Source organism: Salmo salar, chromosome ssa10 (genome assembly GCF_905237065.1).
Source record: "Salmo salar chromosome ssa10, Ssal_v3.1, whole genome shotgun sequence".
Taxonomy (NCBI): domain Eukaryota; kingdom Metazoa; phylum Chordata; class Actinopteri; order Salmoniformes; family Salmonidae; genus Salmo; species Salmo salar.
Genome location: NC_059451.1, coordinates 27,251,296 through 27,274,215, shown reverse-complemented (window position 1 = coordinate 27,274,215; position 22,920 = coordinate 27,251,296). Strand labels below are relative to the sequence as shown.

At 42.4% G+C, this 22,920-nt stretch overlaps 1 protein-coding gene across 3 annotated transcripts in view; it reads left to right on the top strand.

Annotated features, from left to right (window-relative positions):
• Nucleotides 1-22,920, top strand: part of LOC106613896 (FAS-associated factor 1-like) — an 86,928-nt gene that overhangs the window by 26,577 nt on the left and 37,431 nt on the right. For all 3 annotated transcript variants that reach the window (XM_014216634.2, XM_045687575.1, XM_045687576.1), the window contains exons 8-10: nucleotides 15,545-15,631; nucleotides 22,603-22,698; nucleotides 22,789-22,915. In XM_014216634.2, the coding sequence (XP_014072109.2) occupies nucleotides 15,545-15,631; nucleotides 22,603-22,698; nucleotides 22,789-22,915 (310 nt within the window). The remainder of the gene's footprint in view (nucleotides 1-15,544; nucleotides 15,632-22,602; nucleotides 22,699-22,788; nucleotides 22,916-22,920) is intronic.

The window sequence follows — 22,920 nt, the reverse complement described above, 5'->3', positions numbered from 1 at the left end:
ATTCCTGAGAGCTTCTACCTAGTTCTCATCGGAGATTTCTGAACCATGTTCAGAAATCCCTTTTTAATAGTGTATGTAGATACAGTTGAAGTCGGAAGTTTACATACACTTAGGTTGGAGTCATTTAAAACTCGGTTTTTCAACCACACCACAAATTTCTTGTTAATAAACTATGGTTTTGGCAAGTCGGGAAGGACATCTACTTTGTGCATTACACAAGTAATTTTTCCAACAATTGTTTACAGACAGATTATTTCACCTATAATTCACTGTATCACAATTCTAATGGGTCAGACATTTACATACACTAAGTTGACTGTGCCTTGATACAGCTTGGAAAATTCCAGAAAATTATGTCATGGCTTTAGAAGTTTCTGATAGGCTAATTGAAATAATTTGAGTCAATTGGAGGTCTACCTGTGGATGCATTTCAAGGCCTACCTTCAAACTCAGTGCCTCATTGCTTGGAATCATGGGAAAATCAAAAGAAATCAGCCAAGACCTCAGAAAAATAAATTGTAGCCCTCCACAAGTCTGGTTCATCCTTGGGAGCAATTTCCAAACGCCTGAAGGTACCACGTTCATCTGTACAAACAATAGTAGGCAAGTATAAAGACCATGGGACCACGCAGCCGTCATACCGCTCAGGAAGGAGACGCGTTCTGTCTCCTAGAGATGAACGTACTTTGGTGCGAAAAGTGCAAATCAATCCCAGGGCCACAGCAAAGGACCTTGTGAAGATGCTGGAGGAAACAGGTACAAAAGTATCTATATCCACAGTAAAACGAGTCCTATATTGACATAACCTGAAAAGTTGCTCAGCAAGGAAGAAGCCACTGCAACAAAACAGTCATTAAAAAAGCCAGACTACGGTTTGCAACTGCACATGGGGACAAAGACTGTACTTTTTAGAAAAATGTCCTCTGGTCTGATGAAACAAAAATCGAACTGTTTGGCCATAATGACCATTGTTATGTTTGGAGGAAAAAGGAGGAGGCTTGCAAGCCAAAGAACACCATCTCAACCGTGAAGCACTGGGGTGGCAGCATCATGTTGTGGGGGTTCTTTGCTCCAGGAGGGACTGGTGCACTTCACAAAATAGATGGCATCATGAGGCATGAAAATTACATGGATGTATTGAAGCAACATCTCAAGACATCAGTCAGGAAGTTAAAGCTTGGTCGCAAATGGACAATGACCCCAAGCATACTTCCACAGTTGTGGCAAAATGGCTTAAGTACAACAAAGTCAAGGTATTGGAGTGGCCATCACAAAGCCCTGACCTCAATCCTATAGAAAATGTGTGGGCAGAACTGAAAAAGTGTGTGCGAGCATGGAAGCCTACAAACCTGACTCTGTTTCACCAGCTCTGTCAGGAGGAAGGGGCCACAATTCACCCAACTTATTGTGGGAAGCCTGTGGAAGGCTATCCTAAACTTTGACCAAAGTTACACAATTTAAAGGCAATGCTACCAAATACTAATTGAGTATATGTGAACTTCTGACCCCCTGGGAATCTAATGAAATTAAAGCTGAAATAAATCATTCTCTCTACTATTATTCTGACATTTCACATTCTTAAAATAAAGTGGTGATCCTAACTGACCTAAGACTGGGAATTTTTACTAGGATTAAATGTCAGGAATTGTGAAACTGAATTTAAATGTATTTGGCTAAGGTGTATGTAAACTTCCGACTTCAACTGTACCTCTGGGCCTGTAGTCTAAAGATGACTCTTTTTGGATGGGGTTTGACAAGGATAAGGCTATCTAATGTAGGATTCTTTGGCTTAATGTCGTACTATGGGATGTGTCCTTAAGATATTCCTGATTTGGAGGTATCTGAAAAAGTGTTGTTGACATGTTAAACTTACCCTGTAATTGTTGAAATGAAGCAAAATGACCAAAGTATAAGTTACCGATTTGTTGTGAGCCCCTTCTCTCTCCACTATGATAACACCATATCATCCAATGCATGGTGGAAAGCATGATTCAGGCAAATCGGGCTGTCAATGTATACAGTGGGTATGTTAAGAAAATAACGAATTTGTTTCCAGATCCTAAGTGTGACAAATGACTGGGTTAGTCGTAAGTGGCTTTTTTTCACATATGCTGGGCTGTTAACAAGTGCAGGGAGTGAGGAACGTTGACCGAAGGTCTGCTCAGTCAAAAGTCATGAAGGCATATCATTCTGTCAGATCCCAGGTAAACTTTCCCTCCAGAAAGACACAATGTTCAGATTAGCAGCCCAAAAGTACTTGTACTTTCTTAAATGCTTCTTTATAATTCTGGCTGCCTTGTTATCCCATAAGAATGGAATTACTATTGAATCAGTTTCTTAAAATAGCTTTGTGGTATGAAATGGGGAGATATTGGAAGAGGTAAAGAAACCTGGGTAGGACAACCATTTTGAGTGTTTATATGATCAACCAAGGAGGGAGGCAGAGTTCTCCAAAAATCTGTATTTTGTTGAAGCTGATCAATTTTCATATCCCAATTCGTTATCAATAGCTGATTTAAGTTTTGTCACTGTGATGCCAAGGCTTGTGAACTTGTCCATCACTGTTCTAAATGGGGTAGATTGTAGAAATTGCATAACCACAGGCGGTGATATCGGCATCAATTTGCTTTTTTGACAGTGTAGCCAGGGGAGCCTTTACATTTAAGTCGTTTAGCAGACGCTCTTATCCAGAGCGACTTACAAATTGGTGCATTCACCTTACGATATCCAGTGGAACAACCACTTTACAATAGTGCATCTAAATCTTTTAGGGGGGGGGGGATTAGAAGGATTACTTTATCCTATCCTAGGTATTCCTTAAAGAGGTGGGGTTTCAGGTGTCTCCGGAAGGTGGTGATTGACTCCGCTGTCCTGGCGTCGTGAGGGAGCTTGTTCCACCATAGGGGTGCCAGAGCAGCGAACAGTTTTGACTGGGCTGAGCGGGAACTGTGCTTCCTCAGAGGTAGGGGGGCCAGCAGTGGATGAGCGCAGTGCCCTCGTTTGGGTGTAGGGACTGATCAGAGCCTGAAGGTACGGAGGTGCCGTTCCCCTCACGGCTCCGTAGGCAAGCACCATGGTCTTGTAGCGGATGCGAGCTTCAACTGGAAGCCAGTAGAGAGAGCGGAGGAGCGGGGTGACGTGAGAACTTGGGAAGGTTGAACACCAGACGGGCTGCGGCGTTCTGGATGAGTTGTAGGGGTTTAATGGCACAGGCAGGGAGCCCAGCCAACAGCGAGTTGCAGTAATCCAGACGGGAGATGACAAGTGCCTGGATTAGGACCTGCGCCGCTTCCTGTGTGAGGCAGGGTCGTACTCTGCGAATGTTGTAGAGCGTGAACCTACAGGATCGGGTCACCGCCTTGATGTTAGTGGAGAACGACAGGGTGTTGTCCAGGGTCACGCCAAGGTTCTTAGCACTCTGGGAGGAGGACACAATGGAGTTGTTAACCGTGATGACGAGATCATGGAACGGGCAGTCCTTCCCCGGGAGGAAAAGCAGCTCCGTCTTGCCGAGGTTCAGCTTGAGGTGGTGATCCGTCATCCACACTGATATGTCTGCCAGACATGCAGAGATGCGATTCGCCACCTGGTTATCAGAAGGGGGAAAGGAGAAGATTAATTGTGTGTCGTCTGCATAGCAATGATAGGAGAGACCATGTGAGCTAAATGTATTCATAAAGTTAAGTAAGGGGGAATAGACGTTTTAGGCTTGGATAAAAACAAAAACAATCTGCATTGAGGGAAATTTTGTGCTGCGTGTCTTATTTTAATGGGAGCTTTTTCGGCACATACACGTCTGAGAGTAGCAAGGGGTTCCATGGCTATAGCGAAGAGAGCAGGTGAAATAGGGCACCCCTGTCGGCAGCCTTTGAACAGGTGGAATGACTGCGACATCTCCTGATTGGTTACCACAGATGCCATTGGGTGTGCATAAATAATTCTTATCCAATTAAAACATTCCTTTCCAAACCCGAAATGCTCCAGAACCGACATCATATACTTCTGATCAAACGCCTTCTCTGCGTCAAGAGCAATTACCACTGCCTCAACTTTATGATCATGATACATTACGTTGAAAAGGCATCTCAAATTGTAGTATATATGTCTGCCTGGGATAAAGCCTGTCTGGTCAGGGTGTATGATGTCAAACATATTTTCTTCCTATCGGTTTGCCAATACGGGGCGATAAAACGACATCTCAATGGAATCGATCTTTTTTCAAAATCAGTGCTATAGTAGCCTCATAGTGTTTGTGGGAGTATGGCATTTTCTTTGGATTGTTTAAACATTCGCAACATAAGTGGAGCTAGACTGGCGCACTACTTCTTATAGAATTCTATTACATATCCATCGGGCCCAAGTGCCTTGCTTTTTGGAAATTGTGCTATTGCTGTGTTAATCTCCTCTAAAGTTATCCTGGCATCAAGTGCAGCAGCTGCCCCCTGTCTAGGTTAGGAAGTTAGCATTCAGTGAGAAAGCGTTCCATAGTTTGTGGATCAGTAGCATCGCATTTCGATTGATATAGCTCTGAGTAAAACTGCGCAAAACATTTAATATTCTGCGGGTCTGTTACTTTTTTACCATTCTCTTTTATTTTATGAATAGCTCTAGATGCCTGTACATGCCTTAGATGTCCTACTAATAATCGATGTAGTTGGTCACCCAGTTAAAAATAACTGTTGCGTTCTAGCATGTAAAGAGCCCACCCGTTTCGAAAGGATGGTACTGTATTCATATTTCAACTTTGATCTTCTCAAGGACTGTATTCGAGGAATTCGTAATAAAACCTGTTCCCCTAACTCTCTTTCAATTTCTTTCAGCCTAGTATTGGCTCGTTTCTTCCTCTGATGTATATGAAATAATGTAACCTCAAATCACAGCCTTGAGAGATTCCCAAAGGGTAGAGTCGTCAACATCCCCCGTGTCGTTAGCTCCGAGGGGGGGAGGGAGCAATCTGTTCCTTCAAATAGTGACAAAGTATCATCTTTCAACAAGTATGCGTCTAAGCGCCACGGTCGCAGACACATTGTCGAGTTTCAGCACCATGGACAACGGAGAGTGGTCCGTAATTAGAATCGGGTGATGGGTAACCGACGCAGCTGCTGAAATTTAGTTTGGAGTCCAACAAAAAATAGTAAATGATGGAATATGACTTATGAACTGACAAAGAATGACCCACCCAACAGATGGGTATTAGTCTCCAAATATCGACAATGTTACAGGTTGTCATCAATGTATTTAGACCGACACTGGCATTTGATTGTTGAAGTGGCCTTGATAGCTGTTTTAACTGTACATTAGATCCTCTTTTAGATAGTCACCTCCAACAATAACACTTATATCTGAGATATTTGGTATGGCCTTAAATATCGTTTGAAAAAATAATGGATCATCGTAGTTGGGTCCATATAAATTGACCAAGGTTATTGGTATCAAATTCAGTGTACCAGCCACAATAATATACTGATCATTTAGGATCTGAAATCGAGGATGAGTAAATAAAAGGAATGTTTTTCCTTATCAGGATTGCTACCCCTCTTGCTTTTGCATCACAATTAGACGTGTATATCTAACCGATCCAGCCGACTCGTAGTTTTGGCCTAGCCAAGCGTTTTAATTAATTTCTTGAAGAAGCACTGTCAGCGCCCAGTGATTTTTAAGATGAGACTAAACCTTAGCTCTTTTCATGACATGACCTAAGCCATTACAGTTCCAAATGACTATCTTTAATCCACCAGGTCTACTCTGCCTGGTCACTTTGGCATTTCTTATTTTAGAGCAAATTGTTGCTGTCATACAAAACCCAAACGAAAAACATCCCACCGTGTGGGAATTTGTCATGCCACCTGTACTAAAAGTAAACATGAAACACAGACCCCATTCCCCCCCCCCCCATTCTCTTACTGAGTGACTTCCCCAAAAGAAGCACTCCTTGACTAACACACAAACCTTAGTTCAGGCTTTATGTCTAGGCACCCTAACTCGGCATCTATAGGCTCTGCATATAAAAACTAATATTAAATAACACAACTCTCACATTGGGACTAAAACATGATAGGCTAAACAATGCTATATAAGCAATAACATCTCACCCATCATAAGTCCCAATTTCTGATCAAAAAGACATCGGTAGGAAATTCAAACGCATTCCTGGCCTCTGTTTGGCCACTTAGCCGGTTGACACAGTAGTTATATATCCTCAGCCAGGGAGCTTGCTTGACAAGAACAGGTCAGCCTCTCTTGGGTTGTCAAATGTACGTGTTGATCCCTCGACTGTCACCTTAAACCGGGCTGGGAAGAGGAATCCATATTGCATGTTGGCCACCCTGCATTTCTCGCGCAACTCATCATACTCTTTCCGTTGGTTCCTCACCTCTTTAGTAAGATCTGGGTAGAAAGACACCCTGGCTCCTTTGTAGTTAAGGGGGAACGTTTGACTAGCCAGCTTGAGGATGAGAGAGCGCAATGAATGGCCATGGTGGCGCGCCCTTGGCCGGCTTCGTTGCCTGTGATCTGTGTGCGCGGTCGATCAGGATGGGTGTTTTGAAGTGTTCACTCTCCAGCAATGCTGGTATCGGCTCTGAAACAAATTCAATCGCTTTCCCTTTCTCAGTGTCCTCCTGGATCCCAAATATTCGGATGTTACGGTGTCTTGTATGCGACTCGAGCATTTCCAGTCGGACTTTCATGGTTTTGTTGTGAATTTTTTACGTGCACTGTTTCTCCATGCACCCTGCCCTTGGTTGCCTTCAGTTTCAGTCAAAGTCCCAATACTCTTTGAGATATCAGCCAACCATGTGTCCACCTTCTTGCTTAGTGAGTTTATAGCAGCCGGTAGGTCAATTGGAGTAGGTTCTGTTGGGAGCTATTGGGAGCTAGCATCTTCAGCTAACTCCTCGTGGGTCGACCATGTTGAAATCGGTTCATTGTCTGTCTCATCCAAATTCTTGTTTAGGGACCCCTTTTTTTTGGTGCCTTTTCCCTTTTGTCATATTGCCACAATGTTTGAAATTATAGGTGGTGAGAAATTAATAGGAATTATTTCAAAATTGAGCAGAGCTCTAACAAAACGTATTTTCCATAGCTTGCTCTCTAGCACTTAATGCTAGAGAGGACAACACTTAATGTGTTAGGAAAAGTGTTATATAAAATATTACATAACATTATAACTGTCTCAATTTTGCTGGACCCCAGGAAGAGTAGCTTCTGCTTGGCGACCCTTGATAAATACAAATAGGATGGCCACCATTACCGCCACTGCTGAAAAAATAGGGGAATCAATGCAGTTGCTCTCTTTTCATCCGTTGAAGCTTTAGCCTCTAGTGTTTCCACTTAGTTAGCTCAGAGGACTAAAACAAAATGTTCTATTATAAGGACACACCTCATCCTCTTTCTCTTGTTTTAATAGCATATGCAGAGCAATCTGAAATGGCTCCATTATTTATTCACAGCAGGTAGTCTGGTCCACGTTAAGTGTAATAAGCTCCCCATGGACTGACAGTGTCGCTGAAATCCCTCTCTTCAATGAGAGCGACACTGGGGTACGTAACGCACTCGGGGGGAGTAGGCTCCGTTTTGAAGTTTGAATCAAAAGTTTGTTGGAACCAAGTAAGTATGTTGAGTCGGCAATGACCTCTGACAGTCCCAAGGCACAAAACATTCTGCAAGATGATATTCAAGTACAAATGTATCACCTTTGTGGTAAAGTTGTTTTCATTCTATTCTGCTCATGTCAAAGGCAGCATTTCCACTACTGGTGACTCTAGCGACGCCAAAGCGCCAGTGGTTATTGTTTCTGTCTCATAATTAGTCAGACTGCAGACAGACCATATTATTCTGTTTTGCTGGTGCATCGCTTAGATTGGTTTCCTGGGCCCCAGCGTCCCCTGCTCTTGGTGTTGCTGCCTGTATGGCGCTGGTGACCATTACTGTAATCAGCCTACTTTACGGGTTTGTAATGGTGCTAATTGAAGAGATTAATACAGCAGCAGCGGAGTGAGGGTGTCCTCTCCCCTTCCTCAGGCAGATGGTTTTGATGAGCACCCACTGTGAACCTTAAGTGTTTCTGCTGGGATTACAAACACTGGGGAGGGGTCCCTGTTGTGAAGAGGGGGAGAGGAAGAGGGCTGGTAGCTTGGTGGGGGAGCAGGCAAGGGGACAAAGCAGAATCAAACGGGCCTCCATGTCCTCCCACATGCTTGTCTTTTAGGCATTCTGTTCCCCAAAAGAGAATATGAGGCCCAGCACCTTTACCACCGTACATCGATCTGTGGTTCACTGCGTGTTGGGCACATATTTACTGTTTGGTCATTGACAGTTTTATTTAGTATTTTATTTTTTGCACCAAAACGTGTAGAACATAATGAAAGATGCAGGTGATGTTTCATAAACTAACAGGTGGAAAACTGCTATTTGTATCGTCAAGTTCCAGGCCTAAAGAACATCAAAGGGTTTTGGAATACTTCATAAAACTCAATGAAATTCTTAGAATAAGTAGTGTGGGGAAATATGTAGTTGGCTGTCTATTAATTGACTTGCCAAGTAAAAGTTGTAATGTAAGGGATTGTATTGCAGTCATGATGGTGATCTGAATGATCAAATAAGAACGCAACAAAGAAGCAACACCATATTCAAAGATGCAGCCCCCTTTCGTCCATTCTGTCCACAACACCGCCACATAGGGAGCCCAGTGCAAACCATCTTTCTCATCCTCTTTTGTCTTAGTTGAAGACCAGCCGATGGTCTCTGCTTATGCATATCAATGGGGAGAGAGTCCTGTCCTCTTGTTTGTCTTTGCCAAAAGCTCTGGCTTTGCCTTGTGGCTCCCAGGGAACAGCTCCCTGCTCTCCTCGCTCGCCACAGTTCGGCCTCGGGGGCTCTGATTGTCATTCACAGCCAAAATGTGGGGGTATGCTAAGCTGGAGCGCAAATGTTTGCCAGGAAAGTGGCGGGTAGAATAGTGATGGCCGATGGGTCTGGAGTGTCTGTGATCAGAAGAGTTGTCCGGGGGATTTCTCCAGCCCTTGCCGTTTCTACTCTGCAGCTGGAGAGAGGAACGGAGAACAGAAAAGAAAGGGGGAGAGTGACTGAATGAACAGCATCTGGTGCTGGAGAGCTTGTGACTGTTTAACGGCAACCTTTTCTTCTCTTTGATTTCGATCCAGCCAAGGATTACTAGTACTTGGCATTTAGAATGATTTGATCATTAATGTTTCTGTGTATGTTGCCCAAGTACTGTGATATCGAGTGCATGCTGGTCTCAGCCTTAACAGCAGGGAAGGGCATTCTGTGTTTTATAAATTCTGTTAAGTTATTAAAATGTGTTATTACAGTGGATAATTCATTTTCAATCTATGTCCTTGCGTCAAATGACACCACCTCAAAGCATTTGTCACATTAAACAATTTTTTTTCATTGTCTGCGTCTCTTAAACTGCTATTACCTTTAGTCACAGCCCTTTTGTTATTACTTAAACATTTACATTTTAACAGGGAAATCCCATTGAGACCAAGGCATCTTTTGCATAGGGAGCCATGCATGTATACAAAATTCACATTTACAAATACAATGTAATATTAACATCCAATATTTGCAAGCAATTTAAGAAATGCAATCCCATTCTTCAACAAGGAGGTCCTCCATTAACAACTTCCCCACTCCAGAGCATCAAGGTGCAGAGAGCTCTGCAGATCATTCTATCCACGGGTGCAAAAAAATAACTGAATGCAGATTTACCTAATTCCATAGAGCTCAACGGGACCTCTAGAAAGATGTTGACCGGGGAAATTTCTGTGGAATGTGGATTTGCACAAGGCGTTTGACACGGTTGAGCATAGTGTCATGCGCTACAAGATAAAAGCCCTTGGTTTTAACCGCAGGACCAAATGGTGGATGTTAATGGAAAACATTCTAGTGCGAAAGGGATCAGCTGTGGAGTCCCGCAGAGGAGCATCCATGGTCCACTTCTCTTCCTACTGTACATTTAACGATAAAATCAGCCTGCTCTCGTAATTTTTTTTATTTTTATGCGGGTAACTACTCTACTAGTGTCCCATAAGAACAAAGCCTCGGTCAAAGAGCTCCTTAGTGCAGAGCTATCCAATATCAGTAAATGTCTTTCAGATAACAAACTTTCTCTGCATCTTGGAAAAACAGAATCCATCTTATTTGGTTCCAGAGTAAAGCTTGCATGATCCCCTGATTTTAGTGCCAAAGTGGGCAACTCGGTGGTTACACCAAAAACTTCAGTCAGTGACCTTGGGTGTGAATTGGATAAGTACCTGACTGGTGAAACTATGCCCCTAAAGGTTTTAACAAAGATAAACCAAAGCATTTCAATCCTAGCTCAAACCTCAAAATATCTTGATAGTGACAAACTAAAGACTCTGGCAGGTGCGCTAGTTCAGTGACACTTTGATTATGCGTGCACATGCCTAAACATTTAAAGAATAAGCTATAGACCAGCTACAAAACATGCTTGTGAGTTGTACTTCAACTGTCCCCTCGTACTCATCTGGAGGTCAAGCATTTTAATCAGCTAGGTTGGCTCTCTGTACAGAAGTGTAATATTAATTCAACTTGGTTTGGTCCATGTAATTTTGGACCAGACCAAGGTACCTTTCAAATTATTTGACTTATTAGATATGTCCACCAATACAACACTAAAGCCAATGACTATTGCCTGTTAACATTTTTTTTATTTAATTGTATCTGGTAAGAAGACCTTTTTATATATGGGTACTGTTTCACGCAACAAACTACCACAGCAACTCCAAGCCATGCCGACCATAACTTAATTTAAAAAGAATGTCAAAAGCTGGCTAATGATCGAGCAATAGAAAATGTTTATTTGAATGTAATGCTCTAGGTTATGACAACGTTGTCCTTTTTGTTTTGTGTAACCAAAGTACGCCTAGTTTACCCTAGGCCTACTAAGTTTTGATGGAGTGTGCAATTGGCATGCTGAGTGCAGGAATGTCCACTAGAGATGTTTCCAGAGAATTGAATGTTAATTTCTCTTCCATAAACCGCCTCAAACATCGTTTTAGAGAATTTGTCAGTAAGTCCAACTGGCTTCACAACCGCAGACCACATGTATGGCATGTGTGCGAGCGGTTTGCTCATGTCAACATTGCCCCATGCTGGGGTTATGGTATGGGCCGGCATAAGCTACGGGCAACAAACACAATTGAATTTCATCGATGGCAATTTGAATGCACAGAGGTACCGTGACAAGATCTTGAGGCCCCTTGTCGTGCCTTTCACCTGCCGCCATCACCCCATGTTTCAGCATGATAATGCATGGCCCTATGTTGGAAGGATCTGTACACAATTCCTGGAAGCTGAAAATGTCCCAGTTCTTCCATGGCCTGTGTACTCACCAGACATGTCACCCATTGAGCATGTTTCATGCTCTGGATCGATGTGTACGACAGCGTGTTCCAGTTCCCAGCAACTTCGCACAGCCATTGACAAGGAATGCGACAACATTCCACAGGTCACAATCAACAGCCTGATCAACTTTATGCGAAGGAGATGTGTCGTGCAGCATGAGGCAAATGGTCACACTAGATACTGACTGGTTTTCTGATCCACACCCTTTTTGTTTTAAGGTATCTGTGACCAACAGATGCATATCTGTATTCCCAGTCGTGATTATGGCCTCATTCATTTTATTCAACTGACTGATTGCCTTATATGAACTGTAACTCAGTAAAATCTTTGAAATTGTCACATGTTGGGTTTTTTATATTTTTGTTCAGTATATTTATAGTTTGCTATCCATGGGATCTGGTTTGGTGACTCGTGTATCTGGAATTTAACAATGAACTAAGTTTACGGCGGAAGTTTGCAAGAGGGCTTTATAAACAAAGAGAGCAGTGTATCAATCTACGAGACTTAAGAGAGGGCCAGCCTGCTTTCTGATATAGGATGCAATGATGTGTACTCAACCTGTCCCCTGTAATAAAGGGAAATGTGCTGTGGTAAACTGCATCTAATGGTTTCAGTGTAGTGGCAGCTGCATTCATATAAATGGTGTCACTGTAGCCTAGCACTGGCAGGAAAGTTGACTGAATTATCTGTTTTCTCCTGTTCATGGAGAGGCATAGTCTATTTCTAAAGAAGCCCATTTTTATTCTCAATTTAACTAATTTATCCAAATGCTTTTTAAAATAACTTTTCATCAATCCATATGCCCAGATATTTATGTATAATATAATAATCTGAGAACTTGTACCGTTTCTTAACATGTACCATTATAAACATTCTACATAAAGGGGATTGGGCTACATGTTAAGAAATGGTACAAGTTGTGTGTGATTTTTATGTAATGTAGTATCTGGTGAAGTGAGACCCTAATCAAGCTGCTCTCAAAGTGAATACAGTTCTCTGGCACACAGGGGGCAGCATTAGACAGCACTGTTATCAGAGTATGTGTCTAACTGGCCTTACTAGTAATGTGATGGGCTTTTTAAAAAAGTGAATTGTAATATCGCTTTGGTCAGCAGTGGTAATGGTAGGTTGCTTTGGTGAAAGCTGAGCTTGGTGATTTTGAGTTTTAATGAGATTTGTAATTGGAATGCCCAGCAAAAGGCTGTAGTACATAGAGATTGCATAAAATCATCATGAATAGTTAATGCTGGTTCTATTTAGCCAGATATTGATAAAAAAGGAATCCCTCTTATGTTGATATTGATTTTAGGGCAGCTTCAGAGAGAATTGGTCAAGATGGTTGTTACAAGCAAACATAATTAGCCTAATTGTTCATTCAGTTCTTTCCTAATTAGGGATGGGCATGAGTACTTGAACGGATGTCAAATTTCCATCTTTCACCAGAAATACTGTTAACATTTTTGGTGGATGTGCGTTGTGTGGCTGCCCGAACAGGCAAATGAAATTTTGTCTTGAAGACCTAGTTAATTTGCTTTGACTAGCATTCCATTTGTACATGTGCATTTGCGGGTCACAAAAACAAGAAACCAAGCCAAGCATCACACAGTTCTTCTTCCTAAATTACTTTCCCCCCTCAGTCTCATATTCACTCAATTGCCTTCCAACTGCTCCCTACACACGCGTGTGCGGAGTGTGCCCACAAGCTCCAGTTAGGCCTACAGAAATAAATGCCTATCAAAACGCATAACTAATGGTACACACAAGCTACATTCCTTGACAAATGACAGTTTTATCACATTCTAAATGGACTGGTTGGTTGAAGTAGGAAAATGTGTTCCGACAACGAGTTGCAGTTTTGGAATAATTGTGTCCTGTCCATTTTCCGCTGCGGCTACTTTGCTAACTGCTAGAGCCATTTAGAATTGGTTATCCTAGGCTATAACCCCCCCTAAACATACACCGGTACCACACTGAAAATCCGCCAAAAACATTGGTTTGATAAAGACAGATCGTATTTTCATTAGATTTATTAAGCATAGGCCAAAGAAAATGTCAAAGAACAGGCAGAATTTTCTAAATTGAACATCTGATCATTCTTTTAGAGTTTAACTGGTCCAGATGTAAAATGTGCATCACAACTTTTCTTTTTTCATTTGGAAAAATATTCAGTTCTTTTTATGGGGTTTAATTTTTTTTTTTACTATAAAATAATTGTCTTGACTGTGAGAGCTGAGGAAATATGGGTGTCTTGTCTGCTAAATTAGCCTTATTTTGTTATGCCGTTGCACATCCCTAGGCTTCTACAAGCAAGCGCCACTGCTGAGGTTACTGCCTTTTTGAAGATTGCGTTGCGCCATCTTATTTAACCAGTTGATATTATGGTTTCAATAAATTAATTTTATGGCACTTTTTTATCGACTGACGTGTATACACTACATGACCAAAAGTATGTGGACACCTACTCATCTAACATCGCATTTAAATATCATGGGCATAAATATGGAGTTGGTCTCCCCTTTGCTGCTATAACAGCCTCCACTCTTCTGTGAAGGCTTTCCACTAGATGTTGGAACATTGCTGCGGGGACTTGCTTCCATTCAGCCACGAACATTAGTGAGGTCGGGGTTCTAATTGTCGAAATCGGTGTGTAAGAACTTGACTGGCCTGCACAGAGCTCTGAATTCAACCCATCGAACACCTTTGGGATGTTCAACGAGCAGGTTTTCACATACCTTTGGTCACGTTGTGTATCTTCATTTTAGAAACTTTGTTGAAGCCATTTTCTTTGCATGTCACAGTTCTGTCAACTTTTTTGTTGGTTTTGAGGCTCGCCTTCCTGTTCTGTCTACTATGCACATGTTAGAGGATGTGGATACGTTGTGGTAGGGAAACCCTTCATTAAAGCAGGAGATTTTAATGCGTCTAGTAAAATCTGAGCTAATAAACGTATAGCTGCTCTGATAGAATAGGTTTTGGTTAAGGTGCTGTTTCTAGCTTGCAGCCATCAGGACCTCCTTTATGGGCATTAGTTTGTTGTTTCTCTAAGGCTGCCTTAACCTCTGACTGGAGACGCTTAATTACAGCTGGGCGCTAGTGTTTATGCCTGCCTGTCGGTCAGCGTTCGGAGGAGAAATCCCTGTAGCCCTCTGGTCAAACACAGATATTACACTCTGTAATAACACTGGCCACCCGGGCCTGACCCCACTCCACTTCATAAAGAAAGGCACTGTGCATGTGTGTGTTTGGGACTGGCGTCCTGCTTCAGAGAGGAGAGAATGAGGTTTGAATATCATGATCCCATGTCAGCCACGCATTGTCTAAACTTTTACCAAGGCATTTTCAGGCTGGTCTGCTTCTTACCAAGTGACACAGACCTCAACACAGACACTCTCGTCTGCATAATTGTAGACATTTATTCAACATAAAAAAAGCACTCCATCTATGGGCACGAGACCACCGTCTCGGCAAGGATACATCTCTCCCTCTGAGTGTTGGAGGGAGGATTTGGCTGTGTGTGGAGGGAGCTTTCCACCACAATGGCCAGTTTGCTCAGCATCAGTATCTACCCCCGCAGGGTAGTGCATTCTGCAGGGGTAATGCGCTAGAATCCAGCACTCAGGCGACACCTGCTTTGATCACCCTCACCTTGCGCACATCAGGCTGGCATTGGGCTTTAAACTAACAGGGCAGGGATGGTGGAGCCTGGTGCTCGTGGGACGCTGCTAACTGTTTAAAAGCACGGAATGTTAAGTGCAGATACACCGGTCATGAATGGGAGAAGAGAAATACTGTTCATTTGAGAGTGTGGTTCTGTTGTTTCTGTGTATTAAGCAAGGCATCTGTGGAATGCAGATAACACAGGGCTTTTTCTCTCTGTCCAATGCCCTGTGCCCTCCCTCCATCTTTGTTATTCCCTGTGGTGCTATAGTGTGTGTGGCTGGCTATCTCTCAGTTCCTTTCCACACCTCCACAGGAGACATTCAAAGCTATGCCGACACACCAATGTCTCTCATGATGTGTTTACTGTTATAGTTCGGTATAGGCTACTTACTGATATTTGCAGTTATTTTCTTCAGGATTTCCATTAAAAGTGTTCATGTTTTAATCTGAAATGGTAATTATTAAATCTATTTGCCATTTGTCTTTCCAGGTGAAAAGGAATGTTTCAGACCTGACAAACATCCCAGTGCGACACCAACAATGGGAGGGCTGGCCTGCTGCAGCATCTGACGATTCGGTAAGGAACAAAAACACATGTCTCTCAGGCTTGGACTTGGGAACACCACTCCATTTCCATGTTGTCTTTGGCCCTTATAGCTGCTGTTCACCAGCAGTTTTAGATAAATTAGGAAAATATGTTACCCATGTTTTCATTTACTGAATATATTTTGATTTAAGAAGGTTAAAGGCCCGGGTTAAAGTTTATTCCATGAAGGCTTGACAAAAGCCTATTACTTTACAATATGTAGTGAATCTCGGTTTGAGAGAAACTGTTAAATGTTTTCACTGCTGAAACCATCTGTCCAGTCTAAAAGTAAGATGTAGAAACTAATTAAGATGTCAGGACAGTCTGCAGGGTCCTTCTATCTGTGGACATTAAAGCTCAAATCATTGAGTGTCACTGACCTCTCCCGCCCGGGGTCACGGTTCAGCCATTCAGCTAAATTTAGTCAAAGTGATCAGAAGCGGTCCTCACACGAAGCCCTGAGGAACTCCGACCCCAAACCCCCCCAAATTTCTTTTGACAGCTTGTATGTTCCCATGCTAATTTTATGGATGATTGTGCAACTGGGTTGTTCCGTACACATTCTGTTGACTCTTCAACTTTTATCTTTGCTGTTGTTTTAAAGTATTACCTCTTATTACATTATTTGGTGGCATCCTCTTTACTACCCTGAACTGTTTTGTTTTTTTTTGTTGCTTTGATCATGATTAAAATCTACAATGACATTTCTATTTTAGATGTGGTAGGACAGGGTGTGGTCACCTGGTGAGAACCTGTTCTCTAAATGTTGTGTGGTTCATATGGCAACCCTCTCTTTTCCCATCTACCATCTACATTCAAATATTCACTTTGGCAAAATTGAATTAACAATCCCGGCATCTTTTGTTTTGTTTTTAAGTGGAGCTTTTATGTCTCGCTTGGTTGCTCTCTTGTCAAAGCAAATACGTACATTGCAACCGTTTATTTTCCTGAAAGACTGAGACAAAAGGTTCTACTTCTTTTTTGTTCTAAATTGTTTGCTCTTTGTGTGCTTTAATGTAAAGTGCAGTGGCCAAAGGCAGCCTCTCAAACCACACACCCTATACAGCACTGATATGGATCTATTTAATTGTTATCCATCTCTTTCCTTAGACAGGCAATCTAGCCCAGAGATCAAGTCCAACCTGAAACCACAGTAATGTGTACATTATCACTTCTCACCCACAGCCCTTTGGAACCCACAATATTCCGGAATATGAGGTGGGCTGCTTGTCAATGAGTCTTGGCTCGACCAAAGCTCTAAGGTGGCTTGGGGATGAATAGAAAGTGGCTTTAGGTCATAGCCATGTGCCTGGCCATAGCCTGGCTAAGGTGGCTCACTGCTCCCATGTTTCCTGGGAGGAGATATTAAAAGCATTGACTGCAATATTAGCCCTCTCCAGCCCAAACCCTTATTGAAATGTCTCTGAGCATTACAGAGAAAGCCCTTGCATGCCAGCCTGGCTGTTCCGTTGCATATCTCATTAACCCCGCCTCATCTCTGGGGATTTGTACCAATAAACATGGCAGCTAGGGTTTAAAATTAAATTGAAGGAGTCAGAATCGATGACTAATTAGCTCTGTTTTCATTAGTCTCAGCATTTTTTCATTCAATGCACTCACTTAATATTTAGTGGGGGGAAAGTCAGAAATCTTTTTTACAGTGTAATCTTTGTTGTTCAATTTAGGGATCAATATTGTTCCAACTTTGAGGTTTTATTGTCACCAGGCTGTTTTATAATTAAATACCCAACTTAAGCTATGTCAGAAATGATTGTCTACATTCAAGTGAATGGGAAAAAAAATTACAAATTTCAGACACAGGTAAACGACACAAACATGCATACTGTTAGATAACAGGCCTTGTATTGGTGGTGCACAGTTTTGTACACTGCTGGAGCATCTCTGGAGTTAAAGATCAGTTCACAAGCTCAGCTGGGCACCACTTGTGCCAGCCACTCCAACACCCACTGCCTTTTGGCAACCAATTACCTAGACTCATTTTTATTTAAAGCCTTGCAGAGGTTGAAAATACAGTTTTCACATCCAAGGCTTAGATTTGTCTAATTAGAGATGAGCTAATTGATTAACTTATTTACCTACTGCTTATTTTATAATTGTGCTTTACACTCAGAAATCGTCATCTTCAAAGAGTTTTAGGTTGTTTTTGTTTTTGTACAACAAGTGAAATGTGGTAGGCGCTTACCAGTGGAGAAACGAGTTTTTTTGTTTTGGTACTTCACCTCCCTGATTCCGTGCCTTCATTGTGTACTGCTCTACAAAGTGTTAGCCTACATCAAATTTAAATCGGAGCAGGAAGAAACACCTCTTGTTTTGGTTGGCAATGTGATTCAGTGAGGTAATTTGATACTAAAAATTAAAAGGATGTGAAAATATAAAAGGTGATAAAGGGAAATGCAAGCAACCTGGCCACAGAAACAAGAGGGTAATGCTCATTTGGCTGTGTAAGCCTATATCCATGATGCCTTAGATTATGATGAAGCTGACGCTTTAAAGTCCCCATGCAGTCTTGAAATTATTGTTTTTAAATCACTGTCATCACTGTGTGTGTTTTGAAAATAATAACTTTTTCTAATTTATTTCCGTGAGCCTCCTTTTGCTATTTGAAATGTTAAATAAAGGTTAAACTAGGCAAGTCAGTTAACAATTTCTTATTTACAATGACGGCCTACCCCGTCCAAACCCGGACGACTCTGGGCCAATTGTGTGACGCCTCCGCCCTATGAGACTCCCACTCCCACTATGAGACTCCCACTTCCAGGTTGTGATACAGCCTGGAATCGAACCAGGGTCTGTTGTGAAGCTTTTAGTACTGAGATGCAGTGCCTTAGACCGCTGTGCCACTCGGGAGCCCCTCCAGTGTCATCATGTGTTTACATTAACATCCCTGAATGGCGGATAGGATTGTCTAGAATCTAGAGCAGGGCTCTCCAACCCTGTTCCTGGAGAGCTACAGTCCTGTAGGTTTTAACGCCAACCCTAATCTTCCACACCTGATGTTGGAGACCCCTGCTCTAGAGCGTACCCCTTGAAAGTTGGAGGATATATATGCAAATAAAAGATAACTGGTCATTGGTCAGAATAATTCTATCATATTTTGATGATCTGGGCCAAAAACATCTCACCTGAACAGACTGAAATTCCTGTCCTTTTTTTTTTTTTCAAACGACTCTTACACAAAAAGGGCATTATCATAATGTCACAATTTGAGTTTTTTCCGACCTCTGGAAATATCATTAAAGAGGGGCAGTGCAGTCAAAAGTTTGGGGTTAGCTGGGTTGAAAAAACAAAAGGCACATTGTGGAGAAACAGTTGTTGCTTGAGGTAATGGGCCATTGACTGACTCCCTTGGTGATTGATCTGTTGTGAGACTTTCTTATTACCACCACTTTTGTGTACTCCTTTGAGGAAACAAGCTGAGCCAGGCGGCAAGTATTCTGGCCATTCTGATTGACAGAGCGATCCTGCACCTGTGGGAGTGATTGACAGACAGTGAGACATCCTTATTAGACTCTGCTTTTTTCTCTTCCGCCATAATTGCTGACATTTATCCAGTGTTTCATGGTGTTTGCTAATGTATTAATGCAGTCACTCTGAGGGCTCTGAGCCCGGCTCCTCTCCCGGCTTTTAATGGATTCTCTGGTTGACAGCCCCTTGCAGGCTTATTGGGGCCTGCTGGTTGCCGTAGCGACAGGGCTCAGTGATAAGCCGAGAAAGAGCCCCCTGTGTGATTGCTGTCTTCAGGTAACATTCAGTGGGGCCAGACTCAGTGAGGAGGACATGCGCTGCATGAAAGAGAGACTGTGTAGGCTCAGCCTCTATCCATCTCCCTCTGACCAAATGCATTTGTTACTTTGAGGGCTTTAATGCATAAGTCGTCTCCCCCCCATCTCCAGAATGTTCCTCATTAGCTCGGTCACTTCTTGGATCCCCTGCTCTGTGAGCATAGTAGTAAAACGCCCCGCTGTTGATTTCAGCAGCAGACAGGCATGCATTTCCCTTCAACACTATGACTCTCTGTGGAGAAGCCTGTGTGAACTTCAAACACTTGGTGCAGGACCCCTGATCTTAATCAGGAGTGACATACTGTAAACAGGCAAGGAGGAACCTATAAGAGACCAACAGGTGTTTAGGGTGGGGCTTCTTTCTTCTGTCTTTATTTTCTCTTTCTCAGGCTCCGTTGTCCCCCTTTATCAAAGAGTTGTTGAACAAGGTGGTATTGGGGCTCTGGGTACTGTCAGTGCAGCTGTCAGTGATAATTATCTCACACTCACAGCCAGCGACCTAATCCAAACACTGCCCAGACAAAAAAGAAACAGGGAGAGCGGGAAAGAGAGAGGCGGCAAAGGGGGGCAGAGAGAGAATTCTTTCCTGGCATCGCTCCCCAATGCTTAGAAGCTTCAGTGCAAGTGTTAATTAAAAGAATCCAAAAAAGAGGAGCTTGTTCTTTGTGTTGGGATGGAGGAGAAGGTCAGTGGGGGGGTTAACCTCTCCCCTGTGCCCCGCAGCGTTCCGCCACAGAGCCGGGAAGCTGCACTTGTCCCGCAGCATCAGTGGAAGGCACAGGGTTAAAGCTTGGCTTGGATGACCGCTCAACTTTATATTTCTGATTTTCAGCACATGTTGGCCCTCCCCTCAATGTCCCCCATTGACAAGGGAAGTGATCAACTTTATTTATACACATATTAGGGCCTTGGAGAAAACCTCTTATTGTCAAGGGGGTCCACTCAGCCGCCATTAAGATTCTCACGTTTGATTGCCACTCGATTGGAGAGGCAAGAGAAAAGAGCAAGACATTCCTTCACATCTCAAAGCCCTCATCTCTGTCCTGCTCAAGGGGTCAGCCTCTCAAACCTCTGTGTCGATAATTTTTTAACAGCACTTGGCTTTCTATGGAGCACTGTTTAGAAATGCTCTTTCAAACCAACAGTGTGGCAACCTGACTCAATTTATAGTCAAGGATATTTCCATTTGGTTTAATAAGATCAACTTGGCTAATGAGAAAATAGTAATTGTACCATTATACAATAATACTTAACCCGCTAAAGAATTAGTGTGGGAGTATTTTTGTTACATGAACAATGTCAGGCAATTCTGCTAAGTGTTCTTCCTAGGCGTTGCAGTGTTATTCAGTGCAAGTGTTAATGCTTTTAATTAACACTTGCATTTAGCTGTCCCAGCCATGGCAGCCTAGTCCTGCCTCTTTTTATGAATATTTTTTTCTTTTGAAGTACATTTGCTTTAAGTTAGTTGTGAAAGACAAACACAATCTGTCGTGTCTGTGTGGGCAGCGGAACTAACGAGGCCAAATGGGAAGACCATGACAAGAGGATGGTAACATGACTTCACGGACTCTGCTGCTTCTGCTGCACGGCTTTCCTGCATCTTCCCCTGGCCCTGTGCTGCACAGCAGGGAAATAGCTATGGGCCACAGCAGGATATTGCTCATGCTTTATTTGTCCAGGGAATACTGTTTTTCTGCTGTTTTTCCTCAACTGTTGAGCAAGTGGGAATTTGACTTACAATGGTCAAGATACAACCTTATTTCTAGCACCAGCAGTAATTTAACAATGGACTCAAATGAGAATGAAGGCTCTCTATATTTGGATATGTTATGTTTTTATCAGCCAGCAAATCATGTGCCCAACGAGGACTAGCGGTTACGCTATTCTCTGGCTGAATTACTTTAAAAGAGATGTGGAAAACTCCAGCAGTCACTCTGCTTTTGAAACTCAATTGCCATTACATGTAATCGGGTCCTGATTCAACAATTACCAACTGGTTTTGTTGGCTAGAGGACCTGACAATAGCAAAGATTGCCACCCCCTGCTGTTGACGGCCAGGGACTTTCCCTTTTGTCTGTCCGTGTCAATCACGGCATTAGGGTTAAACCTCCAGTTAATGCGACTATAGCACTTGTTTGCAATAAACATAAGGTTGTTTTCTCAAATGATGAACCAGTAGGTAAATTACATTTTTACTGTATTATTTGAACTGTAGTGGACGAGTTGGCTTGCTAACGTTGATTATGAACGGACTAAAATACAGTATTGTTGAGTATAGATTATTTCTGCTAGGTTTTGACAATAATGCTTTTATTCATTTGCCGCTTGGCTTCAGTGGGCAATGTAGGATGTTGTGGTCAGGTTCAGATCATCTGCCCCTAGACTGTCATACTTAAAATGAAAGCCTTTTAAGACATGCAGTATCGATTTAACACTGATCATCCCTTACACTCTCAGGGAGAGCAGGTTAGTGAGTAGCACAGGTAGAAAGATGGGTGCTGGGGCCCCATCATTTTCCATGGCCCCTGCCTCTATATTTACCCTATCCCATTGGGTTCAGCCATATAGAAAGTCTTTAATGAGTCCCTCCAGTGCTGCGGTTGGTGACATTTCCAGTCTTTAATTAGAAGGTTGTCCATAAACCATGCCTGTACATTTTATTCTGGCCTTCCTCATAAATGTTTTGTTCTAATCCTATCAGTAAATCGGAATGGTTTATCTGTGAATGCTAAACCTTTTTATTTTATTTTTTTAACCTTTATTTAACCAGGAAGGACTCATTGAGATTTAAAATCTATTTTTCAAGAGCGTCCTGGCCAAGATGGGCAGCACCAAGTCATTACAAAAATTACAGACAAACATGAAAAACTACAAATAATCTAGTAAAAACCATAGAATTCACAAGAGCATAACAAAATCAAAAACAGCTAATTAAAAACATTGACATGTCAGGGAATCAGTCTCAAGATCATTCATCAGTGATTTAAAAATGCCAATCTGGACAAGTTCTTCCAGTTTAAGAGTATTTTGTAAGGCGTTCCAACTTGGATCTGTTTCTGCCTTTACGCCTCCTTATAGAAGGTTAATGCATTGTAAGCTTATTCAGATTTTATTGTATTGTGTAAAAATAAAAAAAATAAAAAATGTTTCTGTCCCCAGATGACACTAGCTGCCTCTGGAATCAGCTACCCCTGCCATCACCTCAGTGTGTGTCGAAGGTCCTCACCAGCCAACAACCAGGAGGCCACAGAAGAGGTAGAGCAACACACAGTACATTTGGCTTTGTTTTACATTTTTCATTGTGTTTGATAGGTCAACAATACTGAAGCGAATATGTTTGAACAGTGCGCAGATGTCCACATGGTAAGCGACAGCGAGGGGGATGACTTTGAGGATGCGTCTGAATTTGGAGTGGACGAATCAGAGATGTTCGGTATGGGGTCTTCTACAGGCTGTCGGAAAGCTGCCTTGAGTACG